This window comes from Hemicordylus capensis, chromosome 1 (assembly GCF_027244095.1).
Source record: "Hemicordylus capensis ecotype Gifberg chromosome 1, rHemCap1.1.pri, whole genome shotgun sequence".
Classification (NCBI taxonomy): domain Eukaryota; kingdom Metazoa; phylum Chordata; class Lepidosauria; order Squamata; family Cordylidae; genus Hemicordylus; species Hemicordylus capensis.
In genome coordinates this window covers 330,563,685-330,589,336 of record NC_069657.1, presented here as the reverse complement: position 1 = coordinate 330,589,336, position 25,652 = coordinate 330,563,685, and the positions used below count along the sequence as shown (strand labels likewise).

The following is a 25,652-nucleotide window of genomic DNA, read 5'->3' as shown; positions in this document are numbered from 1 at the left end:
TCAATATAAATCTCCCACCACCTGAAAGATCTCCCGCACAACCAGCATGATGTCCATTTATCTCTTAGTGTTCCCTTTTTAGATACAAGCGCTATTCACATTATGTTCAACACATGTAAAATCTGTGGACAATGTATACACATACACATGTACAGTTATCCACACATTGGACCTGTCTGGACAATATTTCATCCACTGGCCTGACCACATATGATAAGAACATGTACCCCCTGAGTATGCACTTCCTTGCCCTCTTGACATGCTAGGGCTCCTTTCCCTAATCACATGTGTGGGGCAGAGGAGAATGCACATGCAGTCGAGTGGTTTAGACAATCTGCTCATATGATTGTCATGACTGGAGTAACAGGAGTTGGAGAGGGCGTACACACTCATGGCATGCACACACCTCATCTTGTGTGATCAAACTGGCAAGTATCATCCAAACCAGCCCATTTTGTTCAATACATATAACAGTAGTTCATTTCCCTTCTGTACCCTGCATTTGAGGAGGCTTGTATTCAAGATGTGCAGTCATTCACACAAATACATGTGTAAAGACATCTGTAAGTGCAATGTAATGTCTGAACAGCGCTGCAGTGTGATAGGAAACTGGTTTCATTTTGCGTGCATATTCACAATAAATTCACTAAGGAAAACTCAGTGCTCAGCAATTCCTTACAGAAATGATTTGAGTTGCTGTCTCTTCACAGCCTAACTTGTTCAGTCCATGATGACTGAATCTCTTCTTAACTGTGACTTTTTTAGTCAGCTGAAACAATATCAGTTGACTGAGTGAGAGTCATTCTATTCAGCTGACCAGTCATGTTAAATAGGAGTCAGGTTCTGTTTTACCAAAAGCAATACAAGATGCTTCAGCAGTTCACATGCACTATTTAAGAATGCATAAATCGGTTCCCTTTCCCACTGAAATGCTTCCTGAGTTTCTAAGCACCCTACAGTTAATTTACATTTTTTCTTGCCACCTGCCAAAGCCAGGAAATTGGATTTTACCTAAATTATGATCTTTAAGGATAATTATTGGTACCGAACATTCCTCTCTCTTTGTAATCTGAGCATTCTTTATCATCTTGATTAATTCTGATGACACAGTGCCCTAGGATACCTTTGACATGTGAGAGATGAGATCATTATTAATGTATTTAATCCCTGGTGTGAAAAATTTCAGATGCATAAATGCAGAATTAATACACAGGTAGGGCTCTGCTAGCAAAAAATAACCAGAAGCCAAAATGCTACATACATTATGCAAGGAGAACTGAGGACTCAGCTAATTTGCAGCAGCTTCATTGGTTACTCGTTTCCTTCTGAGCCAATTCAAGATGGATTTATAAAGCCATTTACGCATAATAATGTATCTGATGAGTTCCTCTCTCTTGTTGATCCCCTCTGTGCATTAAGTTTGGCTGGGAAGGGCCTATAGTTTTGCCTGCAGTATAATATAGCAGAGAACACAGCAGGGACTTGTTTGTGTTGGCTCTCACACTTGGGAGTGCTTGTCCTAGTAAACCCATCCTTGCAGGAATTTTGAAGGGCTATGAACACTTCCAGAAAGGGCAGTTACTGGACAGCTGCAGGGTCCTTCAGAGGCACTCTATCCCCCAGACCTGGTCCAGTCCTCCAAGGTCTGGGGGGGGAGGCATCCTCTAGAGGCCACCCCACACCCACCCTGCCAAACCTCAGTTTTAAAATAATTATTACCGCGGCTGAGCAGGAGGGGGAGTGGAGCAGTCCTTCTCCCTGCCCCCTGGCGGCGGCCGGAGCAACACTGGGCCCGTCCATTCAGGCCAGTGTCTTTTTCCAACTGTGAGGCGCACCTGCACAGTTGCGATCATTGAGATGTCATGGGCTTGCGACAATCTCTCAACTGTGCAGGCGCACCTCACAGTTGGAAAAAGACGCTGGCCCAAATGGACGGTCCCAGCATCTCTCTGGCCCCTGCTGCTGCCAGGGGAAGGGGGAGAGGGGAGAAGGACTGCTCTGCACCCAGGAGCGCCACTGGGGTCCTTTTTAGCAAGGGCGGCGGCAATTGCACCTGGCACTGCGTGTGGAGGGGCTGCAATCCAGTATTTGAAATGATCACACTGATCCTTTTCATTCCAGAAAGTAAAACTAATCAGTAAAAATGTAGATGCAGAATCACGTTATTTCAGTATTTGGGGTTATTACATTGGCACAGGGTTCAGTAGCTGACCTGTACAAGATTACGCACACAGTAGAACATCTGCACAGTTGTGCATGTGGAAAAATGGCACAAATTGAATTTATATCCATCTTATACATCATGGCTGAACTGTTGCCCAGCTGTCTTTGCAGTTTTGTACTTGTGCAACAGTGCCATTGCACAACTTTGCAAACTTTATGTTCCACTATATGCATAATGTGTGCAGTACGTGTGCAATAGAAAAGAAAAGGGAAGCATTTCAATGAACATTCTTCCCCCCGTCAGTCTTATTTATTTATTTAAAATATATATACCCTGCCCCTCCAGCACATTACAGCTCGGGGCAGCGCACAACATGAATAAAATAGATACAATAGAAAGTAATAATAATAAAAAATAATTAAACAAGCTAAAAGACCAAACTAAAACCATATTTAAAATTACAAATTTTAAACTTTCAAATTAAAAAGTTATTAGTAAAAAGCTAAGAACTAAAAAACTAAAAAGCTAAAAAACCTACCAGATATAAGCAGCAGATAAAACATTAAAAAGCCTCTCTAAAAAGACGTGGCTTTAAATTGTGTGTGTGTTTCTAAAAACAAACAATTAAAATTTAAAAAGGCCTTGGATGGCTGAGTGTCTGATATTTTGGAAGAAGACTCTGTATTTTGTGTGCATCCATTGTATTCTTCCTTGCTCTGAGTATTTAGTAAAGTGAGTTCTAAATAAATATCCCAACTGTGTAACTAAGTTCATACTCTCCTTACGTAATTCTGTCTTGTAATATTCTCTAGGGGTACGAGATGACTTGACAAATACTTTTTGTCAAGTATTTGTACTGCTAAAATTTCTCATGCTGTTAAAATATTTCTTCACAGGTAACTTGTTTCTCTTTGCTCTTTTTGATATATCTGGAAGCTGTAGTTTCCTGTTTCAGAAGCAAGTGATTCTTTTTCTCTAGATTGGTGTGAATCAGAAGGATTCTCCCCCACCATGGATTATTTTAGGAACAATTCTGTTTTTATATTTATTTATTATTCTTATATATTTTATAAGAAAAGTAAAGGGGATTTTGACCTGCTGTTTATATGCTCAGTGGAACTATACAACCTATTGACAATAATACAAAGATCTTAATATTAACACCCTCTAGTATCAGAGCTATAAGATCAAGTGTGCCACTTGAAACTGATGAGCACAGATACCAAAATGCAAACTGTGACATGTGAGACTTGACAGTTGGTAACTCTTTTTCCCCTTTGCCACCTGTTAGAATCTGGAATATATATATATATATATATATATATATATATATATATATATATATATATATATATATAATGTTTTTTCAGCAAAATATTCTCAAGGCAGTTTCCATAGCAAAAGGAACGAGATGATCCCCAAAGTGCTCACATTCTGAGAAGGAACACAACAGAACTGAGCGAGACTCTGTGCTGGGATGTGTAGTGTTTTTGGTTAATCCATTCATTGATCCAGGTCAGCTTTTGACTGGTGCTCTTAGCTACTTTTATTCCAGGCCTGGAGTGGAGGCGGGGCTAACAAACAGCCAGCAGCAAGAGCACTGAAGGCAGACTGCATTTGCCTATCTGTAAATAATATCTTTCTCATTGAACTGTTAACATTCCTGATTCTACTCCACTGCTTTGTCCTTCCATACCACAACTCTTTCCTCCGGATTCTGCAGGATGAATAGGGATAGTTGCTCTCCTCACTGTTAAATACAAGAGAGCCCTGCTTTTAAATGTGTTTCTTTACCCAGTTAGCAGAGTTAAGAAGAGCAGATTGTCCCTTTCGCATATCTGTTTAGTATTACTGAAGATCAGATGGTGGCATTTGTTTTGCATTTTTATTCTTTCTGTATAGCTTTATGCCAAAGATTCCAGATGGCCCTTTTGCCATTGAACTGGGCATTAGTTCTGCTAGGGTCCTGGAGAATTGCCTGATTCTATGTGAACACCAATAATGACCTCCTAATTAGAAGACCTGCAGTCCCTCCTTTACTCCCAGTGCAGTGATCTCTGCAGGCTGTAATTATACTATGATATTTAACATCAAACCCCAAATACAAAAACCCATTGGCTTGTACATCCATGGAATTGTGGCTTACTGCCGTGTCTATTCTTTATAAATGCAAAAATATACCTCATTTGAGTTTAATATCAGGTAGTTATTACACCAATCATAGTGCTGTTGCTCAATAACATGAATATTAGGCAGATGTGCAGTCAAAGTACAGTAGCCCAGTTCCTTTCATTTACTTACAAGTTTATGTTCACAACAGGGGAGGCTGGTAGTAGTAGAGATTTCAAAGTTCTCAGTCACAGGAAAAAGCACATCAATTAGAGAGCCTCTCCATTCTTTATGTGAATTTATATTCCATTAGCATTGAATATAATATCAGAATCCAGTTTGGAATGCACTTAGACATCTAAACAGCTAAAATGATAAGAGATGAGAAACTGTAGTTCAGTGGCAGGCCTTATGTGTTGTATGTAAGGAGTCCGTCCTCAGCATCTCCAGTAGAAAGATCTTAGGCCTGGGAAGGAAATCTACCTGAGATTTTGGAGATTCACTGCAAATCAGAATAGACAGGGGGCGATTTGCACAATTGTCCTGGGTGAGCGAGAGGGTGAGGGGAAGGCTGCACTTAACTTTCCTTCCCCCCCCCCGCCAGAGATGACCAAACTTTCTTTTCTCAGCACGCCTCCTGCACGCCCACACAGACAGCCCTGTTTCGTGCAGCTCTGTGAAGCATGGAGCAGGTTGAGGGATCTGGGGCTGGATCTCGTCCCAGCCTCCAGGCATCCCTCAGTGCAACATGTGGAACACACCTGGCATTGGGGATTCCCCCATCAGTCGGGCACTCTGTGCATCCATCTTTGTGACTCCTTGGGCTCCACACAACACGAGGAATCGCACGATACCCGGCAGCCAGGGTAAGGGTGCAAGAGCACCCTTAACTTCAGCTAAAAGCTGGGTTTGTGAAGGGGGTTAGGCGGGCAGCCCAGACAGGGTTAGGCTGGTTGAGAGAATAGCCTCAGAATTAAGCTAGCTTAACCAATGGCCTGCATCCATAAGGAAGCTCTGCGCCCTCCATCCTCTGGATTAATTGATTACCAAAAACTTGACAACAAAGAGACATTATTAGAATGGGGGGGGAGCACCCCTAATTTAAGAAGTCCCTAAGAAGATTTGTTGTGGGAAATGGTAGTTAGGAAATGGCATTAGGCCCTTCTACACTCAGATTCACCCTTCTACAAGCTCTACCACTGAAGTCCTCATCTCTTATAATTTTTGTTGTTTAGATGCTAAGTTTGCCATGTCGACCCCTTGAACGGTCACCACTCATGCCCATTCAGCAGCAGGGGCTGGGCCTGGCCTGGGGGAGATGTTGCCAGTATTTAAAGTCATACTCTGCCTTCCTTGCTGCCCCAGTCCCCCAGTGAGCACTGGCCACCACTGAGCTCTGAGGATTTTCTCCAACTCTTTGTTGGCGAAAACAAGCCTTTTAAATGTCATGGAATGTGACTCTAGGCAGCACAGCACATGTGCACAGGCAAGAAAAATGTAAAGGTGTGTGTTGTAGCACTACATGCTAGGTGCATGGGTTACACTCATGTGAGTTATACTCACATACTATTGTGCACCTAAATTTGCCTTTTAAAAAGGCCTCTTAAGAAACAATTAGTAAATGTAAATACATTAGGCCGCCCATGTTTATGTTCTGGCTGTTCTGCATGAATTCCCTGCCACCTTAGGGTACTCCTACCACAACATTGCTAGCCATAAACCTGGTCTGATTCCCACAAGCCATACACTGGCCTATACCAAGACATTGGTCATATTTGCACATAATGTGAAACCACGGGTCCACTGGACCCATGGTTCCACTCCCCACACCCCCACTCTCTTTTCCAAATTCGGATGTGATGCAGAGCAGTCTTTCCACAGTCAGGGAGACTGCAGAAAGAAGGGGGACTGTTTGTAAAGGCTTCCTTCTTCCATGAAGGACAGCCCACACAAGCCAATCACAGCTGGAGAGAAGGAAGAGCTTCCTGCCTCTACTCCAGTTTCAGAGAATGCAGATTGCAGTTCAGAATTCAGATGAAATGCAGGCTGCGTTAAACCTTGGGTTGCGGTGGCGAAACTCACTACAACCCGGGGTTCAAATGTGAGTTTGGGGAGCAGAACCTTGGGTCAGACTCCGTGTGGAGCCGGAGGGGCTGTCCTGCATTTGGACGTTCAGGTTTGGCAACCTCTGGCCCCTTCAGTGCTGGATTTACATTATGAGGAGCTTCACATGATTGAAGCGCCGGGATGGTTAATGCAGGAAGAGCAGGCTTAGCCCGCTCTCCCCGCACATGAGCAGAGCGCTCGCCCTGGGTGCCTGGATCGGCCACCCACATGACTACTGGCTCCATGGGGATCGGGGGCTGCCTGGCCTCCATAAGTCCCAGCATGCCCCTTGTGAGTGTGTGGGGCATACTGGGAAGACCCCCGAGGTGGGGAGGCTTGATAGAGTCTCTCGGTCGGGGGTCTCCACGTGAGTCGTCACACAACCCGAAAACCCGGGTTAGCGTAGTGCTCACTCTGCTAACCTGGGTTAAGAGGAGGGGATTTTAGGCAAGCTAGCTGCCACAGAACCACCGGACTCATGACCATGTGAAAACGGGCTGGGCTGCATTAGCCCGCTTTCGAGCAGTTGCGTGAATAGCTTCTATGTGTGAATGCAGCCCCTGTAATATACATAAGGGAGCAGGAGGGCGGGGGAAGCAGAGTTAGCATAGGCAGTGAAGTCTGCACAGAAACATGCTAAATATGTCATGCAGTGATGGTACTTCCCCCATCCTCCGCCCATTACTGCTTCTTGCGTTTTCAATGTGTGCCAAAAGAGCAAACTGGTATTTGTCTGCAGCAATGACTTAACAATGGTATGATAGCAAAAAGAGAGGTCGAGCAGGTAGTGGCAAATAACACCTTATTTTGAATTATGCTACCTCCTCTACGTTTGCCATGCATATGTGCTGATAGACACATGTACACCTGAGATACAAATGAAAAGCAGACAGTCTTCCTTTATTCTAACATAATATAGCACTTAGGAAGAGGAAAGGAGCAAAGAGGGAGAAGTTCAGGGAGGGAGCAGAGCGTAGAGAGAGCAACTGAGATTTACAATTCTACAGAGACTAAGAATAAAAACATAAATGCACTTTCATCCCAGTGTGCTTTATTGCCTTGATTTAATGCTGAAGAGGGCTGATGTGACCTTAAATCATCTCAGACTTGATGCCATTAAGTCACGTGTGCAACATTCATCTTTATGCCATTTTAGTTGCTCTCCAGATAGACTTCCTTTGGGGGAGTTCTGCTGCATTAAAAAAAAAAAAAGGCCAGCAACTAACTAGGAGCTACCAAATGGGTAAAAATCTTAATGGTGCAAAAAGCATTAGGGCTGCCACATATAGCATACCTGCCAACATAATGGTCTGGATGAGGGATAACAAGCTAATGGGCTGGATGAGGGATAACAAGCTGAAACTGAATCCAAATAAGATGAAGGGACTGTCTGTAGGGGGTTGGGATCCAAGATATGGTTTAGATCTGCCTGTTCTGGATGAGGTTACACTCGCTCTAAAAGATCAGGTCCGTAGAGAGTGCTCCTGGATCCCCAACTCTCCCTGGTTCCTCAGGTTGAAGCAGGGGCCAGGAGTGCTTTTTATCAGCTTCGGCTGCTACGCTAGATACATCCATTTCTGGAGATAAATGACCTTTAAATAGTGATACATATGCTGGTAACCTTGAGGCTTGGCTACTGTAATGCACATGGGGCTGACTTTGTATGTAGTTCAGAAACTACAATTGGTACAGAATGTGGCGGCCAGATTGGTCTCTGGGTTTACCCAAATCGACCATATAACACCAATGCTAAAAGATCTGCACTGACTGCCAATATGTTTCCAAATGAAATACAAAGTGCTGGTTATTACCTATAGAGCCCCCAATGGCTTAGGTTCAGGGTAGCATCTTCTCTGTCATGTACCCTGTTGCCTAGTAAGGTCATCTGGAGAGATCTGGTTACAGTTGCCGCTGACTCATTTGGTGGCAACCCGGGACCAGGCCTTCTCTGTGGCTGCCCCGGTGCTTTGAAATGTGCTCCCTGCTGAAATAAGAGCATCCCCGTCTTTTTTTTTTTTTTTTTAGGAGTACCCTGAAGATGTATCTATTTTCACAGGCTTGAAATTGAAATTGAAATTTTAATGTGTTCTTATTTATTGAGGTTTTTAATCTCTTTTATAAATTTTAACTGTTTTATATTGTTTTTAAATTGTGTCTTTTACACCACCTGGAGATTTCTATATCAGGTGGTATAGAAATTCAATCAATCAATCAATCAATCAATCAATCAATCAATTAAATAAAATGTCCCTATATTCCCATTCAGGTTATTTTTCCCATTCCAGTAAATGGGAAAATAGGGACATGTTGGCAGGTATGATGCAGGGTGCTTTTTTGCTATGCATAGCTAATGGCTGCCAATGTGTTTCCAGGCAAAGTACAAAGTGCTGGTAATTACCTTCAAAGCCCTGAATGGCTGAGGACTGGGTTATCTGAGAGAGCACTTTTCTTTACAGGATTCCCACTGCTCATTGAGATCATCAGGAGGAGTCTGTCTTCAGGTGCCCCCAGTTCATCTGGTGGTGACCTGAATAGGGCCTTTTCTGTTGTAGTCCCTAGGCTGTGGAACAGGGGCGTAGCAAGGTTGGAGTGGGCCCAGAGACAAGAGTTTAAAATGCCCCCCCCACCCACTGAAGCTCAGCTCATGAAGTAAAGAAATCTTAAATGGGGCTGAATAGTGGTAACAAAAAGCATAGTAAAATTTATATATATATATATATATATATATATATATATATATATATATATATATATATATATATATATAACACCTATGTGCCACAATAGAACATCATCCTAAATTATTTTTTAAAAGGTTTTGTAAATTGTGGACGATGCACGTCATTTAATGGTACTAGAGAAAGACATGCTGTTCTGGTAGCTCCAGGTCTTAACACTCCCATCAATTTCAGAGGATGAATACAACTGAAGGAAGCCCGGGCGGGTGCGTGGCTGGTGGAGTCAGTCATGTGACGCCTCTGGGGACCCCCCAAGGCAATGGGCCCCCAGACAACTGTCTCCCCTTGCCCTATTATAGTTACACCCCTGCTGTGGAACACGCTCCCCATGGTTATAAGAGGACTGTCTTCCTTGGAGGCCTTCAAGAGAGCATAAAGACCCATCTTTTTAGCCTGGCTTTTAATGATATCTAGTTTTAATTGTAATTTTAATCTGCTTTTAATTGGTTTTTGATTTTGTTATGTATTTTTTATTTTAGTGTAAGCTGCCCAGAGCCACTAGGAAGGGTGGTATATAAACTGGATAAATAAAATAAGAAATAAATAATGTCAGTGTAGGAAGCAATAATGCACCCACAATCATATAGCGAAAATTGAGCAAGTGTCATTTTTTGCTATGATGGCATATATCTGGAAGATGAGCCTGTTGCTTCAGCCACACAAACCAAATCGAGCAAAGCAGAAATTAAGGTTGCCAACCTGTGCGTACTTTCCTGGAAGTCAATCCTGCTGAATACAGTTGGACTTGTTTTTGAGGAAAGATGAACAGGATTGTGCTGCTGTTAGTTTTCCAGTGTGACTACATTCCTTTGGTGTATGTGTTGTTGGTCTTTAATTCTCTTGGAGGACTGGAAGTCATGTGTGAAGCAGGCCTTAAACTATCAATATGCTGAGAGAAGCAATTCACTCGAGCCCTGTTTTGTTCTTTTAATGGGCTAGCTAACTTTTTCTCATGCTTTTACTTCCAGATGTGAAGATGGTGTTCTCTTGAGCCACTGTCTCGCTGCCTGTAGATCTGATAATAGGGATTGTTCCATTAAGAGTCAGGCAGCTGGAATATTTTCCATCTCACAGCAGGAGACTGAGGGTTTTATAGTTTTAGATCGCAGGTCAGCAATTGAGGGCCATGCCTTCTGCTAAGCCATTAAATATAAAATGGCTGACCTCCTCCCTGCTTTCCTACCTTTTATGTTATCTCTGCTGCCACCCCCTACAAAACACTCACTGTTATATAAGGCTCAAATTTGAGGCCGTGATCCTATGCATAATTTTTGGGAAGGAAGTTACACTGCACTTAGTGGGATCTACCTCCAAATAACCAAAAGGGACTGTAGAACAGGAAAACCAGTGATATGCCTTAACTTAAATGTTACTCACCAACATGGAGGTCATAGAGATGTTTAACTGTTTGTGCCTTGTTTTAATATTTGAATCTTTTTCTTTCTTTTTCTTTTTACACTGGAGTTCTTTTTATCATTCCTGTAACTTTATTGTCCACCACTTTGGGAAGATTTTATCTTAAAAAGCAGTCTATATATATTTTAAAGTAAATAAAGAAAATAAAAGATGAACCTCCCCACCCCTCAGAGGATCACAGTCAAAAACGTTATGAGATCTCTTACTGGATCTGCTTCTTACAGTGGCTGACATTCTAACTAAAAGTGTGCGTGTAAGGAGGAATTGCTGGCGAGGCCCCACACAAACTCCCCCAGTCCCCGTCCGCATGCGCTGTTGTGCAAGCAAATATGCTGGATTTACAAGTAATGGCTGGTACGTTGTTTCTGAAACAAGCTAATCAGTGCTTATTTGTAATGTGATGGGATTTTTGTATGTTTGTTGTCATGCCAACAGCCTCAAGTCCTTCACCAGAAAGACTGGATTCAGCTCGGCCCACAAGCAAGAATCCGTTGACCTGGACTGTGGATGATGTGGTTTGGTTTGTGAAGGATGCCGACCCACATGCCCTAGGACCTCATGTGGAGCTCTTCAGAAAACATGTATGTAGGAAGCTGCCCATGATGGAACAAGATGATCCAAATCTAATCGTCATTGCTAAACCAAGCCTGAATTACTTGTGATACACCAGGCCAAATGAAGCCCACCAGCAGAAAATGGCAGCCCACCAGGTCCTCAATAAACTTCCTGGTTTCATTTTCTTGCTGGGGACAGTGAAAATAGGGGAACTGTGAAGCATCTAGCAGGGTATCAAAAGCTGCATTTGGCTCACTGGGTCACAAATTGCCTAGGCCTGTAAAAAACCGATGAGAGCCAAACTACCTGAGCCCATAAACACTTGTTCTAGAGACATGTTTCCAACCAGAAGCACCTCTTTTCTGTGGAGTGGGGAGGGGATCCTGGATGGGACGTTTTATACAAAAGCTGGTGAGAATTTAAGAATCTGATGGGTGTCATCCCCCATAACCTGAGAATGTGCTGCAGCTGGGCGGATTGGGGAATAAGTCTCCCTTCCATGGGAAGGAAGGGAGCAGAACTCTGGGAGACTTAAGGAGAGGAGAAACTGGGAAATATGAATATGGAATATGAACATGTGGATGGGGGCAGACAGCCGTCCCAGTGGGGACCACAATTCATACTAAAGTCCTCTGTTGCACATGAAGCCCTAGGAAGCAGGCTGACTAGAAAGTCTAGTAAGTGTGTTCTTTAAGTGAGAATCTGGGAAATATGATTGCATTCCCTAGCTTGTCCACCCAATGAACCTGTTCCACAGACAGAGCATTGTGTGTAGTGGAGAACTTTAGAAGGAGGAAGAAAGCGCTCCCTCTCCACTGGTAGGGGATGGTGAGAGGAAAGAGCTTCCTCACCACTGATGGTGGGATGCATGCAGGTTGGACATGGAAGGGGAAGAGCATGGCACACTCTGTCTGGCAGGAGGGCACTGCCTCACCATGCTGCCTTAGGTGTAGTTGGGGCTTGGTTTGAGCTGGCAGAACTAAATGCAATCCTCCAGTCTTTTGAGTGACAGACAGTGGCTAACATCCAGACTAATGCTGTAGTATATACATCCAGCAATGTAGTTAAGTGGATGCTCAAAGTTGACAATCTCTTGGCATTTCAGTCCACTTGTGCAAGCCTGGCAATAAGAACAGTATGTATGAATGTATTTAACACATTTCTTTATTATTTATTTTTATTTAACACCTTTGCATACCACCCCAAACGCAAGTCTCTTGACTTGCAAGATAGTAGACATCTATCCTTGCAACATTCCCTGCAATGTATAGGAAGAGGTTTCACAACAGGAGGCACTGTATGTGTTGCACTGCACAAGAACAACCTGTTGCACTGGTGCACCATTAGTCTGGAGCACTCCTGACTTACTGGAACTAGCTAGTGCAACATCCTTGCATTAGTGCAGCATGTTGGTACTAGTTCAGAGTTAGTCTGGATGTCTGCCAGTACCTCCAAGTTGGTAGGATGAAGGAGAGAGTTCCTGGAATGGAGAGAAGCAAGCAGGTGTGTGCCCTGCATAGAACTGTGTTGGGACTGGTAGTATTTAACTTGTTAATAAATGATCTGGAATAAGGGGTGAGCAGTGAGGTAAGCAAGTCTGCAAATGTCACCAAATTATTCAGGAGGGTAAAATCCAAAATGTACTGCAAAGAGCTTGAAAAGGATATCATAGCTGGGTAAATGGACAAAAATGAAGTTCAGTGTTTGCCAGTGTAAAGTGATGCATTCTGAAGCTAAAATTCCCAGCTTTGCATAGAAGCTGATAGGGTCTGAACTGGTGGAGATAAATCAGGAAAGAGATCATGGTGATAATGGGGTCATGGTGGATAGCTCAATGTAAATATCAGTACAATGTATGGTCGCAGTGAAAAAGACAAATTCTGTGCTAGAGTTTATTAGGGAAAGGGATTGTAAATAGGATGCCAACCAGGGGCATAGCAAGGTTGGAGTGGGCCCTGGGACAAAAGTGAATATGCCCCCCTACACTGCCACCCCCAATGTGTCTTTGCATATTCATGGAAGATAGATCCATCACTGACCTGGCGATGACAATGAAAAAAGCCTCTAGATTCAGAGCAAAGGCAGTATGCCATTGAATATTGGTTGCTAGCAACTGCAGTAAAGGACTGTTATCTTCATGCTCTGCATGTCGGCTTCCCAGAAACATGATTTGGCTGGCCCCTGTGGGAATCAGGCTGCTGGACTAGCCCTTTGGTCTGATCCAGCAGGACTCTTTTCTTGAAAGCACCCAGCAACCTTAGCATTCTCTTCAACATCATAGCACAATAATGGTGATGTGGATGAACAGGTACATGGACTAAATATTCCATACTGAAGCACACACTAACTTACTGCTTCTATTTAGTCAGCTTCATTGGGAAGCATGCAAGAGGTCTAAAGCTTGATTAAGGCTATCAGCTCAATTACACCTGTGAATTACACATTTCCATGCAATTTTCAACCTTCATATCTAAACTGGATTAGTATGAAGACCCCAGAGGTGAGAGACAAGTGATTACTCCATTAACCTTAGCCATGTCTTCCTAGGAGCTAAATCATTCTGAGGAGCAGGTGCATAATTTAGTCGGAAGCCCTGAATGCCATTGACATTCCCATTGAGCGTCTGAAAGCCCTGCTTTTGCTGTCAGTTCATTTGGTCATGATATGCCAGGATTACAGAACAAGAGGAAGGCTCAGTTGACAACTGACAGGGGTTTCACTTCCCAGTGCTTCTCTGTGTCACACTAAAAAGAAACAGCTTGGCATCAACAGGCTTCTTATTGAAAGCAACCCTATTAATGTCAGTTGGGTTGCTTCTAAAGCAGCAGTGTTTTATTCCACAGGGTGACCAGATGTAGACCCACACCTGTCCAAGGCCCCACAAGTGCTCTTTCTGGTCAGCTAACATCCCTCTCTGTGTTTCTGGGGGAGGTGCAGAGAAGTTTTGAGGTTGAACCTAGAAAAGAGGAGTTTCTAGGCTGGAGCTAGAGAACAAGGAATGCAGATTGAGAACATCAAGAATTAACAAAAAGGAAAGCTGTGAGCAAAGTGATACAATGGACTGCTCATTAATTCTGATCTGTAACTGGAAAATGAATATTGACGGGAGAGTAAAGCTTTTGAGTTTAGGATAATTAAATTACCTCTTTCAGAATTATATCCTGTCTTTTCCCATGATGGATTGTATAACTGAAAGCATATATTGTTTCTTAGACCTCAACCATCTTCGTATTGATTATTCCAGCTTTCTTCCAAATTAGCTTACCATTCTGGCTTTTACAGTATTTCTGGGAGCAGTGAGATTTTACAGCTGCGACAAGTCAGTGTTTCTAGCTCCTGATAAAACAGGAGCTGCAGCATGGGATGGAGCTAGCTGGGTTTGCAGAGCCAGCCTTTTATTCCTTTTGCATTTTCAAGTATAATATTTTGCATGATTAGTAGTCACAGTGAAGCCAGCCTTCTGATTTAGTGCCCAGTTGTGTTGGTCACTGGGCCTTTTCATGGTGTTTAATACTAAGTTTGAAATATTAAGCTTGGCAGTCGGTGTGCACAGGATTAGATCTTAATAAAGCAACATGAAATCTTTCTAGCTGCTGCGTGCTTTTGCAGTCTTCCAGCAGAGTATGAGAAGCTAGTAAAGGTCATAAGCCCCCATTGTTATAAACCACTACAGAAATTACTAATACAGATCAGATCTATAATTGAACCAGAGCAGGCCTGCAATAGTAGAGCCTATGGTGGGTCATTCTGTACCATGCTGTTCCTGCTCTACCAGGCATGCCTTTGCCTCTTCATCTGCTTCCTATCATGCTGATTCGAAGAAGGAGGCTGTGCAGGCCCACAGCCATCCTCAGGACTACTCTCCTTTTACCTTTTTACTTGGGCACATATACCCAAACACACTGCATGCCCATTTCAAATGAGGACTGTGTAGACATGTATTTGGGGGGCTTACATTCCTTTACAATACATGGGAGCACCAATCAGAAAACATTTGGAACATGTACTTATGATTTTTAAGGGACAAGCACAGAAAAAGATCTGTGGGTTCATTTCTAAGAGTGCACTGGATATTTTCAGCTTGGGAATGCAACCCCCCCCCCCGCGCAATATTATTTGGGTTTTTTAAACATTATTTATATAACTTTATTAATGTAAATTATATTTTACAGGATAACCTAAGTATTAAAAGTATTTTTTTTCAGAATATATAATCATGTTTAGCTCATAAGAGAAGAGACTGGTCTGATGATTGTTTCAGTGCAAGTTCAGGTTAGGGTTTGTTACTACAGATTTGCTCAACCACTTTGGGAAAAATATTCCAGGATGTAGTAATCAACAATCTTTGAGGATGTTAATGTAAAAAAAAATGAATGCAGCACTATGTGCTGGAGTCAGCCTGCATCTGAAGTCAACACTTGAGCATCTACATCTGGAGTCGGCACTGAACTACAGACAGCCATGTGAATTGGCCCTAAGCAGTGATGCTGATCCGCACAGGTAGTGAATATGAGAGAGAACTCTAAATATTAACTAGACAATTATAACTGTTCTGTCTCTTCACATCTCTTTCAAGGTTGTAGTAGTCTTTCCCAGACTTGTTCTGGTCAAAAAAGGGATAAAGCTCGAGGAACACCAATTTTAATTGCCAAGTAAATTCATAGAACTTGTTGGATAGACACCAGGTAGAAAATTCATGAGTCCCCCAAATTTGCGAGTCCCCCAAATTTGCCTAATTTCTCAAAACTGTCACTGAGTTTGCATTATTAAAATTTCAAGCAGTTTGATATAATCAAAGTCATAGCAAGCCAGTTCTTTTGAATTCACAGGTCAAAAAGTATACTTCCTGTTTATGATTCCTTCCTTCTTTCTCTTTGGACTAGGAAATTGACGGCAATGCTTTGTTGCTACTGAAAAGTGACATGATCATGAAATATTTGGGTCTGAAGTTGGGACCAGCACTGAAACTCTGTTATCACATCGATAAACTGAAGCAAGCCAAGTTCTAATGGTTTTTTTGAAGTCATCAAACAATTCCAGAGTAACTCAAGAAAGTAGATAAAAGGTAACATGTTGCCTTACACAGAGATGTCCATTTTCAAGCTGTTTCCCCCTCTTTTTGTACTGAGGACTTTGTCTTTATATATGTGTACATCTTCACCTTTTTTTATTCACCGGCTGATTTGTTTGGCTGGTTTGTGTTAATAATTTTTGCAAAAAGACTATAATGATGATTATTTTGTATTATTCATATTGTTACTATTGTTAATATTATTATTGTTGTTAAGTCCTATTTTTGTAATCGCAAGTATAAAATCAGACACAAGATCTTCACTCCTTTGTGAGAAAGGATTTTTTGGAGGCTTTAGGACAGCTTTATCTGTACAGCTTCACACATGCATGTTCATCACATAGTCACTGGTGACTTGCATGTGTGAATGAGCTATCACAGATTAGAATTTTCATATCACCCCAAATACAGTGCTTTTTAGTGGAATGCATAACAACATTCAACTTCAAGTAATCAGGTTTAGAAAATGTAGCAATGTACTAAGAAGATAAGAATGTGTGAACTGGCCCATAGTCTTATTCATATCTTTGTCATAGAAGGCCCAGCTTTACTTATCCCAATGGCCTGGGATTGGTGGTGGTGGTGAATATTACAAAGAATATCTTGGTAATATCAGGAGAGAAGTGCTGTTTGCATAGATATTAAACCAATGTACATTTCCCTGGGAGACCTACAATGAATTTCGCACATGTTTTCATGGTGTACACTCCCTGAAAGCTCCTCAGCAACCATGCTTTTCTTCATGTTGTCTCCTGCAAGTCGGAGTTCATATCATCATGTATTCTCCATAGCCTTGAAGTTTGCAACCTTAGATATCCAGGAATACTTTGGCAAAAGCCTTTCTGTGTGAGATGATGGCCTTGTAGCCTACCTTGAGAGGAAGTGTGGAATGTTCTTTCTGCAGAAGCCTGGGCAGTGATGTGGAGACTCAGAATTGTCCAAAATCTGAATCCAGATCTTGATTGCACAAGCTGGATCCAAAAGTAAGCCCACTGTTATTGAGTCTAGCATCTAGAGCTGGGTTGTCCATGTTGTTTGAACATGTCTGCAATCAATGTTGATGTTGCATCATTGTGATCAGAGGTCCATAAATTTTGGCTTGCCAGCCATTATTTAAGGTTGCCTCTAATCTTTCCCTTAGCCACATGCAGAGGGCTCAGGAGAGGGCTGGAGGTGTCTTGCTTCACACTGAGAGCAGAAGATCTTGTACTGTGCTGAGTTTAGCAACAAGCACAAATTGTTTTTGCTCCACAGCTCAGTGCTACATCAGAAACATTCCCCAAATTATCTGCAATTTGTGGAGAGCTCAAGGAAGGGAGAGGATCTGTGTGCTACTTAAGTATCTGAAGGCACGGTAGAGGCCATCAGCAAGTCAACTGGCAATTTGTCTGTTAAAATAATGAAGGTCTGAATGTAACCCATTGTTTAGTAGCACTTAACCACATGTCTGATTATATAACAGTTTGATTACCCTTATGGCTATATGGTTATGTAAGGCTGCCCCGCACCTATACCAGGGGTTCTCAACGTTGGGTCCTCAGATGTTTTTGGACTTCAACTCCCGTCATCCCCAGCCAACGGCCACTGGGGCTGGGGATTATGGAAGCTGAAGTCCAAAAACATCTGGGGACCCAACGTTGAGAACCCCTGACCTATACCCTGATGCAGGAACAGCAACAGTCGCATGGTGACACAGGAGCTAAGAGGTCCTTGAAGTGTCAGCTATGTCAACTATTGCTGTTTTACAGGGAAATCTGTCGTATGTCTTACACTATCTGGAAAACTTGAATATTTTAGCTGTAAACAAGAAATATGGATTTCTGCAAACTCAAGTCCCTTGTTCTGTCCACTAGAAGGATGGATGTTAATAAACTCTGAGCTTTAGCTATGATGGCATCCTTGTTTCCTAAAGAGCTAGTTCCCTTTGAGCAGCATCTCACTTTCAGTCAAAATCAGAACTGGACTTCCCACTCTAATAAAGCCTTCCTGACTCACAGTTGGTGTGTTCTGCTTTTCAGACCGAAAGCATATTCTGGGGGTGAAGCCACAACAACAAATAATAAGTCATGCTGCAGGAATTGTGAGAAGGGAGCACACAAAAGCCAACAAGTATCTTGGCCAGCCGCTTTCCTTCTTTAATGTGGTCTGTTTGGCAGGTGTTTTATAACACATTTGAAAAACAAGAAGAAAAACATATATGCACCAGGAAGGAAATGCCTTTTTAAAAACTTTGCATTGTAAGTTCACAGTGACATTAAACCTAGAAGAAATACAAGGGCTACATTCTCACGAGTATGGGGAGCAGGTTTAAAGAGTTAACCACGATAGGTGAGCCCTGTTTATCTTGCGGCTGAAGCTGCACTTAGCATAAAACCATGCTAACTGTCAACAGGAACATGATCCAATCAGTGTTCCCTCTAACAGGAATTCCCAGATGTTGTTGACTACAACTCCCAGAATCCCCAGCCAAAGGCCATTGCATCTGGGGATGCTGGGAGCTGTAGCAAACAACATCTGGGAACCCCTGTTAGAGGGAACACGGGACCTAATAAAACTGAAGTATGTAACATCCACCACTCCACATAATAACATAGTTTCCTACACAGAATAAAGCCATGGTGGAAGGAAGACAGGAGAGAGAGAGATAATAGAGGGGATGTATTTATTGCTTTTAAATTGGTACTCATTTATATTTAATTAGATATGGGTTTTGTTTTTTAATGTACAGTAGCAGTCACAATATGGAGAATGTACTCCCAGACCTTTACATTGTAGCAGTCAGATTGTACAGTTTAACTCTTTGCTTGTTGATTAATGTGATACCAAAAGTCTCAGAGAATACATTAAGTATTGGTGTATGGTAGGAGAATGAACTTGCTTATTCACTCATTCACAGACTAATCCTGATCAGTGTTCTCTCTAATTTTTTTCATCTGTGTGTGTAATGAATTTTGTTCTGGGCAGCAGTATCAAGGCAGTGTTTGCGCACATGCATTCAGAATGGGGGCCTTCCTGATTCAACCTGAGCAGGATCTAAAATTAACTGAGCAGACATCAAAAAATGTGTGAGCGTGCGCACATGTGCACGCACCTTAGAGGAAACACTGATCCTGATTATGCATTATTAAAACAATACCTTCATAACTATATGCTACAATCCATAAAACTTCATGGATCTACCCTACTTTCTCCTGCTGAATGGATGTTCAGCATCTGTGAGAGGAAAAGAGGATGTCTGGAAAGTACCACAGAAAGAACAGCAAAGGGTGGTGATTTCACAAATACTGCTGTGCCTGGAGACACAGAGTAGGACCTATTGGCACTGCTGTTGAATGCATCCGTAGCAGACTCCTGCATGTGGAAAAGGGCCAAGTGGTATACAGGAATAGCTTTCCATGCATGGAGCAGCCCCTCATCTGTCTGGGCCTTCTCTTATTATTGCCAGGGCCATCTTCTTTGTGTGTGTGCATGTTTTCTGGGTTAAGTCCTCAAATGTGTATCTAAAGTTCTCATCAAACTGAAACATTACTAAAGCAGTAGAACTTTAGGGCAATCTACAGCACATAATGTCCAAGACAGCACATCGGGGTAATTCTTTTCAAACTGCAAATATGTTAATTATGTTGACATGAACAAGATATTTGTACAGTTATGCACAATTGTTGCTTTTAAAGAGCTGGACTATTTGTTGTAAAATAAGAGTGTTCTGTGTCTAGTCTTGAAAGTCTGAGCATATAAAGAGTTTAACATAGCTATATTGTTGTACTTTGAAACTCTTCTGACAATCTTGTCTTCTACACATACTTCAATGTTGCTATTTTTTTCTGGTGGGAGTGCAGTTCAGCAGTGCTCAAATTCCAAGAGTTGCCAGAGGGGTTCATGTCCCCTTAGTTTATTGTGTCTATTGTGCACTATAGGAGGCATGCTTTGGTGAAAATGGGAAAGAAGGCCTGGTTTGTTGTAGTCAAATAAGCACTGAGCCTCATGCTCCTTTCTCACCTTGCATGAAAATAAATCCTAGCTTGTCAAAATACAGCTCTATATGTAAGTGAAACCCAAGAGCTATGCCTTAATTGAGGTTTACAAACTAAGATTTGATCTTGGTTTCATATCCTGCTTTTCTTGGTTTGGATGGCACATAGAGCTGTGGTTGAACAAGCCCACATTTCTTGGCACTCAAGGGAAGGAGGAGGCCCATGGGCCTAGCACTCCTTCCGCTCATGCTCTTGATCTAACACCATGGTTTGTTGGTTTGTCTGAACAGGGCCACTTTATACCTACATCAGGATAACTTCAGGATAATACTGGTGTTGGAGTTCCATTATTTTAACAGGTGGCCAACAAAATCAGCAAGCCTAACAGCAACAGAAGGCATAGGGGTGCTGCTGCTGCTGCAGACACAAAAACAGCGCACTGCTGTTATTGATTGGAGGCTGCATGTGCCAGCAGCATTCACATGGTTATCCCCATTCCCCACATTGTGCTGTCACAGTGGTTGGCTTTTTTTTTTTTAAAGAAAGGACCAATTTGCTGATCAGCTCTTAATACAGTTCCATTGAATTGAGCAGAATGCAACCAGTGTAAATCCAATATCAATCTGTACCTTTAGGTGCTAAGTAAATGCATGCATGAGGCTACAACCTTTTACTTTGAATTAGCAACAACCATTACTCCTTGTTTGGTTCAACCAGTGGCATAGAATAAAAACACTCCATTCAAAATGCATATCGAGACTAGCAGAAATGCATCCTTCCACTGTATACAAAAGCATGATTGAAGTGGGAGGAGCATCTCCTTCAGCTGTTGTGTATCTGGGGATGGCGGGAGTTCTGGTCCAACAGTCTGAGGACCCAAAAGAATGGCTAGTCCATAGTTAGTGATCTTGAGGCTGTGGTCTCTCTCTTTATCTTCTCTCTTACCTTCTTTTAGCCATTTACTACTTTGCTCACAAAAACTTTTGGCATTCAGAAAAACAATTAAAATAATAACGTTTCTGAGCTGTAAAAGAACAGGCAGTTTTATAACCTGTGCGCACAATTTTTTAATACACTGTTTCACAGCTTTTGTACAGACTTTTAATGGTGCTATTTTTTAATCTTCTGTGAAGTTCTGTAGAGCCATAATTGCAAAGATGGTTTTGTCCTGGGGGAGGAGGATGGTACGAAAAGCAGGGATGCTTTAATGGATTTCACTACTAGCAAGACTTACCTTGTTGCATATTTTGAACTGAGAGGCATTTAGGGACCCAAAATTCTGGTAGCGATATAGCAATTATAACAAAAGATCCCCCCTTACAAACCTTGTCAGAAGGAGGTTGTTAAATTGCTGTTGTACTGAGTAAAACATGTGTCAGGCCATTTCTTCTGAACGGATGCTGAAGACTCAGAAAATGCCTGCCATTCATTTCTAAATTAGGTGCTATTTCAGACATGGCTTGTACAAATTACATTGCTTGTTAGGCCATCCCTTCACGGTTTCACTCCAGATTGCAGCCAATCAAGTTCTGTTTTTTACTTGTTCCAAATGGGGATATGCCCTCCAATGCAATTCTATGTGTCTGTTTTCTTTTATGAAAGAGCTCTGCTAGATCAAAAGCTGTTGCTTGAAGCAAATTTTAAAATGCTATGAACATTCCATTTCCTATAGAATGTAAGACTTTTTTGTGGAGGGAAGGGGACGGTGGTTGTGTGTGCTCTCCATAGTCGTCCTGCAGCTAAAACAGAGGTGAATTTTCTACCTTTAAAAATTCTGGGCTGTTCATCTTTGTCTGGTTAACTGGTAAATAGAAATGCAGATCTGGATCTCCAGTCTATGTTTCAGAGATCACCAACCCAGTCTCAAAATAAAATGGAGTATTTGAACATTCCAGATCTAAGCACCCCAGTGCTTTCACAATTTTTTTTTCTGGGGGGTGGGAGTGGCTGGCTTTTGCCTTGTTAATGGAAATTGCCTTGTCCATTATCACCAGTGAGCAGGTTCCGCCGGGGAAAAACAAATTTCTCAATGGCTGCCCCAACACAGGAAGATAGGAAAACCAGAATACTGAGTCCTCAGGAGATGCCCTTTTCTGTGAAGTATGTCTCTAAGCAATCTTGTAAGCTTTTTCTTTGAACATGGGTGCAAAATGGATACCCTTTTAGACCCCCCCAAATAAAGAGATGGCTCGATCCAGGATGGCTCAGATCTGATAGATGTGGCCTTCCATCAATGATGTAGATTTAGTCCATCCAGTCAAACTGTGTTCCCCCTAGATATCTTTTTGTTTCTTTGATATTCATTTATTATAAACTTCCAATTTTTCATAACATACCAAACATTGGGGGGGGGGTGTAGCAAAAGAGACAGTGCTCAAGAAAAATACTTGGTCTGAGGTGTTCTTTAGATAATCCCTATATAGTGGTGCCATTTTCTTATAAAAGAACCACACAATGTCCCTCTCCACATAATCGGGTCACTTATATGTTCTTCCAGCTGTAAAGGAGCTGCTCATAGATAAGCAACTCCCGTGCAGCTGGGAGACCATCTCAGTGCACCTGTCTGTCCCTGAAAAGAAGTCTCAGGGCATGAACCCAATTATGTAATTAGGTCAAAGATAGAGAGGGAAAATGGCAACATCCATTCACAAGAAATTGCTGCACAGGCTTCCTTTGATTTTTTTTGCAGTGGTAACATGCTGCAGTATAATGCTCAGTTGTTCATGGGCAATTGGAAACTGATTCTTTTGGAAACCAGAAATGTTTGCCTGACAAAAAAAATCACTTTCATTCATTGCCATAAGTTAAATATTATGGAAACAAGTCTGCTTACAATTTGCTTTACGCAATTCGTACTAATGCTAATAAGCAGCAGCTGTGAAGCTTCCTCTTACAAGTTCTTTTGTGGCTGCAGTGGTATTATCACACATGTACTGAGCAAATGTGAAAGACATTTTCCCCTGTCCGCTCTGCATGGATTCCATAGATTCACTCAACTTCAAATAACAACTAGGAAACTTTTAATTTAGGAAATGGATACCTTTTTCTGGATAATATCCTTAACAAGGTGCTTAATTGGGAACTCCTGGTTACTTTATATGATACGTTCAAAACAGTTATTTGTGGGTTTCTGTGTGTGCTTTCCCTCCCTCCCTCCCAATACAAAAATGTGGAACCATTCAGAACATACATAAGCATTAAGTTTAAGCCAAAGAGATGTAATGATTTCTTTACAAAATAAATCACAGTAAACAGATCAGTCTATGGAATCTTTTGCCATAGCGTGTTAAAATAGCCATTAGCATAAATGCTGGGTTTTTAAAAAATGGTTTGAATGCATGAAGAGTAGGCCATCAATTAATTACTATTAATAGTTATGACAGCCAAAAATATAATTTGTCTTTTGCAGAAACCAAGTATACCTCTGACTGTTAGAGTTTGCGGATTAGCCACAGGTGTTGGATATAGTGGCCCACATACTGTGCTTACATAGTTTGATATAGTGGTCCACATACCTGTGGGCAGTTTCCATGCCACCTACAGTGCTTCAGGCATTAAAAGAAAACTACTGTAGTTATGAAAGAGCGCTGCTCCGCAAATGTTCACAATTGCGCAAGTGCACAATACTACAACCATTATACACTGTGAAGTATGTGGACCATTATGCCTTATTTTTTAACCTCTGCCAACTGAGTAGCTACTGAACTAACTGCACTATTGGTCTTGATGTAGCATGGTCGCTCTTTAATTCACATAATCAGCCATCAAGATGGTTAAGCAGATGGCCTCTAAATTTTTATCAGTGCTCTTCAGGGCTGACTGACCCATTTTATGCTTTGGACCATGTCTGTGATAGTGTGTGATATAATTTATGACTTGGCATAACTGCACTTTCCCAGTGGGGTTCCATAATTGTGACAACTTTTCTTCAACTACCAACTCTCAAGGAACTGCCCCAGGAAGCTGGGAATTTATCAGATCATAGATGACATCTTTCATGTGGGTGCATCTACATATGATGTAGAGGCCCTGTGGACAATGTGAGTGAGCACTTTGTGTTTGTTTATTAGCATATTTAGCATATTTGTATACCACCCAGAACTCACATCTCCGGGCGGTTTACAATAAAGCAGCATAAACTAAAAACAGCTAAAACCTTAAAACAATTTAAAATAATGTTGAATTCTGTAAATCTAATTAAAAGCCTGGGTGAATAAATGTGTCTTGACAGCCCTTTTAAAAGCTGTCGGAGATAGGGGGGCTCTTATTTCAACAGGGAGCACATTCCAAAGACTCAGGGTGACAAAGGAGAATGGTCCTCCCCAGATGATCTCAATAGGCAGTAGGGCTCATAACCAAGAAGGTGTTCTTCCCATGAGGAACCTCACTTAGATTGCAATCCTAAGCACACTTACCTAGGTGTAATATCCATTAAACTCAGTGAAGCTTACTTCTGAGGTGACATGCATAGGATTGTGCTGTCAGTCTTTCCTCAACTCTCTACTTCTGGAATTGCTCTCCAACAATAAGGCAGATTCTAGCTCCGTGGTTGCTTGTGCCATTTTCATATTGGACCAAATGTAGTCTAATCTAATTCTCCTAGTACTGTCTGTTAAAACACAGCTTAGCACCAAAAGCTCGCTTCCAAAATGGTGGAGAGGCCAGACTCTACTCCATCGGACCTGTTGCCTCCAAAATTTCAGTCAGACATGTCAGAGTTCTTGGGTCTGAGATTTAAGATGATTTAGTCCCATTCACAAAAGTAAATGGAACAAAACAGATTTTCCGCTAAGTGCTTCAGTAGCCCACATGTTCCCCAGCTGTAGGATCACGGAAGGACTGCAACTTTGTAAGGACGCTGCAGAGTCGCTGTGGAGAAAACGTCTTTGCAGTTGTGCACATATAGAGGGGGAGGGGGAAGCCAGAACAGCTTTTGGAGAGAGGAAAGAGAAGATAAAAATCACTCCCCCTCTTCCTCTGTGCACACTTAAGCAAGAAGCTTTCTCTGCAGCCTCCTTGCAAGCCCTTCTTCTGCCCTCTTCTGGCTGAAGAATAGTGAAAAGACAAAAGAGAGCGAGAGAAGTTATGCATTCTGGGACCAAACCAGCAGCAACAGCAAGGCTTGTGCAGCCGCTCAGTTCATACCTTTTGTGTTCTACTTGTCTCACAGGGGTAGAAGGTCCTCTCTGCTATAGCAAAAGGCACTGTTCTGATATGTTATCGCCATCTTTGGACGGGTAGAACTGTTTGTGAATTGGATCTGTGCAATTAGATCTTCAGTGAAAAGCCATTCTAAGGAGCCCATAGCAAATCAGGTCCTCTTTACTGAAGGTCTCATATGACTGTATTCTAAATGCTTCAGTCTTTAAGATAGTGCCACAGTACTTTAAAAAAAACAAATACTTGCAGTGTTCAATTCTTTAGGTTGCTGAAGAGTTTCTCAATGGAGAGGCTGAGAGTCAGGTTATGGTCTTTGGATGGGAGCTTTGCTTTGATGGAATGGTCTGCTTGCATAGGTA

General features: G+C 42.0%; 1 protein-coding gene and 1 long non-coding RNA gene across 8 annotated transcripts in view; one reads left to right on the top strand and one right to left on the bottom strand.

The window, feature by feature from the left end:
* LOC128343368 (uncharacterized) overlaps nt 1-25,652 on the bottom strand; it is a 61,094-nt gene that overhangs the window by 11,238 nt on the left and 24,204 nt on the right. The gene's annotated exons all lie outside the window — the stretch shown is intronic.
* The window catches only part of SCML4 (Scm polycomb group protein like 4), a 138,952-nt gene that overhangs the window by 103,831 nt on the left and 9,469 nt on the right, over nt 1-25,652 (top strand). For 3 of the 7 annotated variants that reach the window (XM_053292035.1, XM_053291949.1, XM_053291782.1), the window contains 2 exons: nt 10,969-11,114; nt 15,972-17,753. In XM_053292035.1, the coding sequence (XP_053148010.1) occupies nt 10,969-11,114; nt 15,972-16,097 (272 nt within the window). In that variant the 3' untranslated portion in view covers nt 16,098-17,753. Of the gene's footprint in view, nt 1-10,968; nt 11,115-15,971; nt 17,755-25,652 lie in introns of those variants that run through there. The other 4 variants (XM_053292121.1, XM_053291868.1, XR_008315361.1 and 1 more) reach the window with 3 other exon arrangements.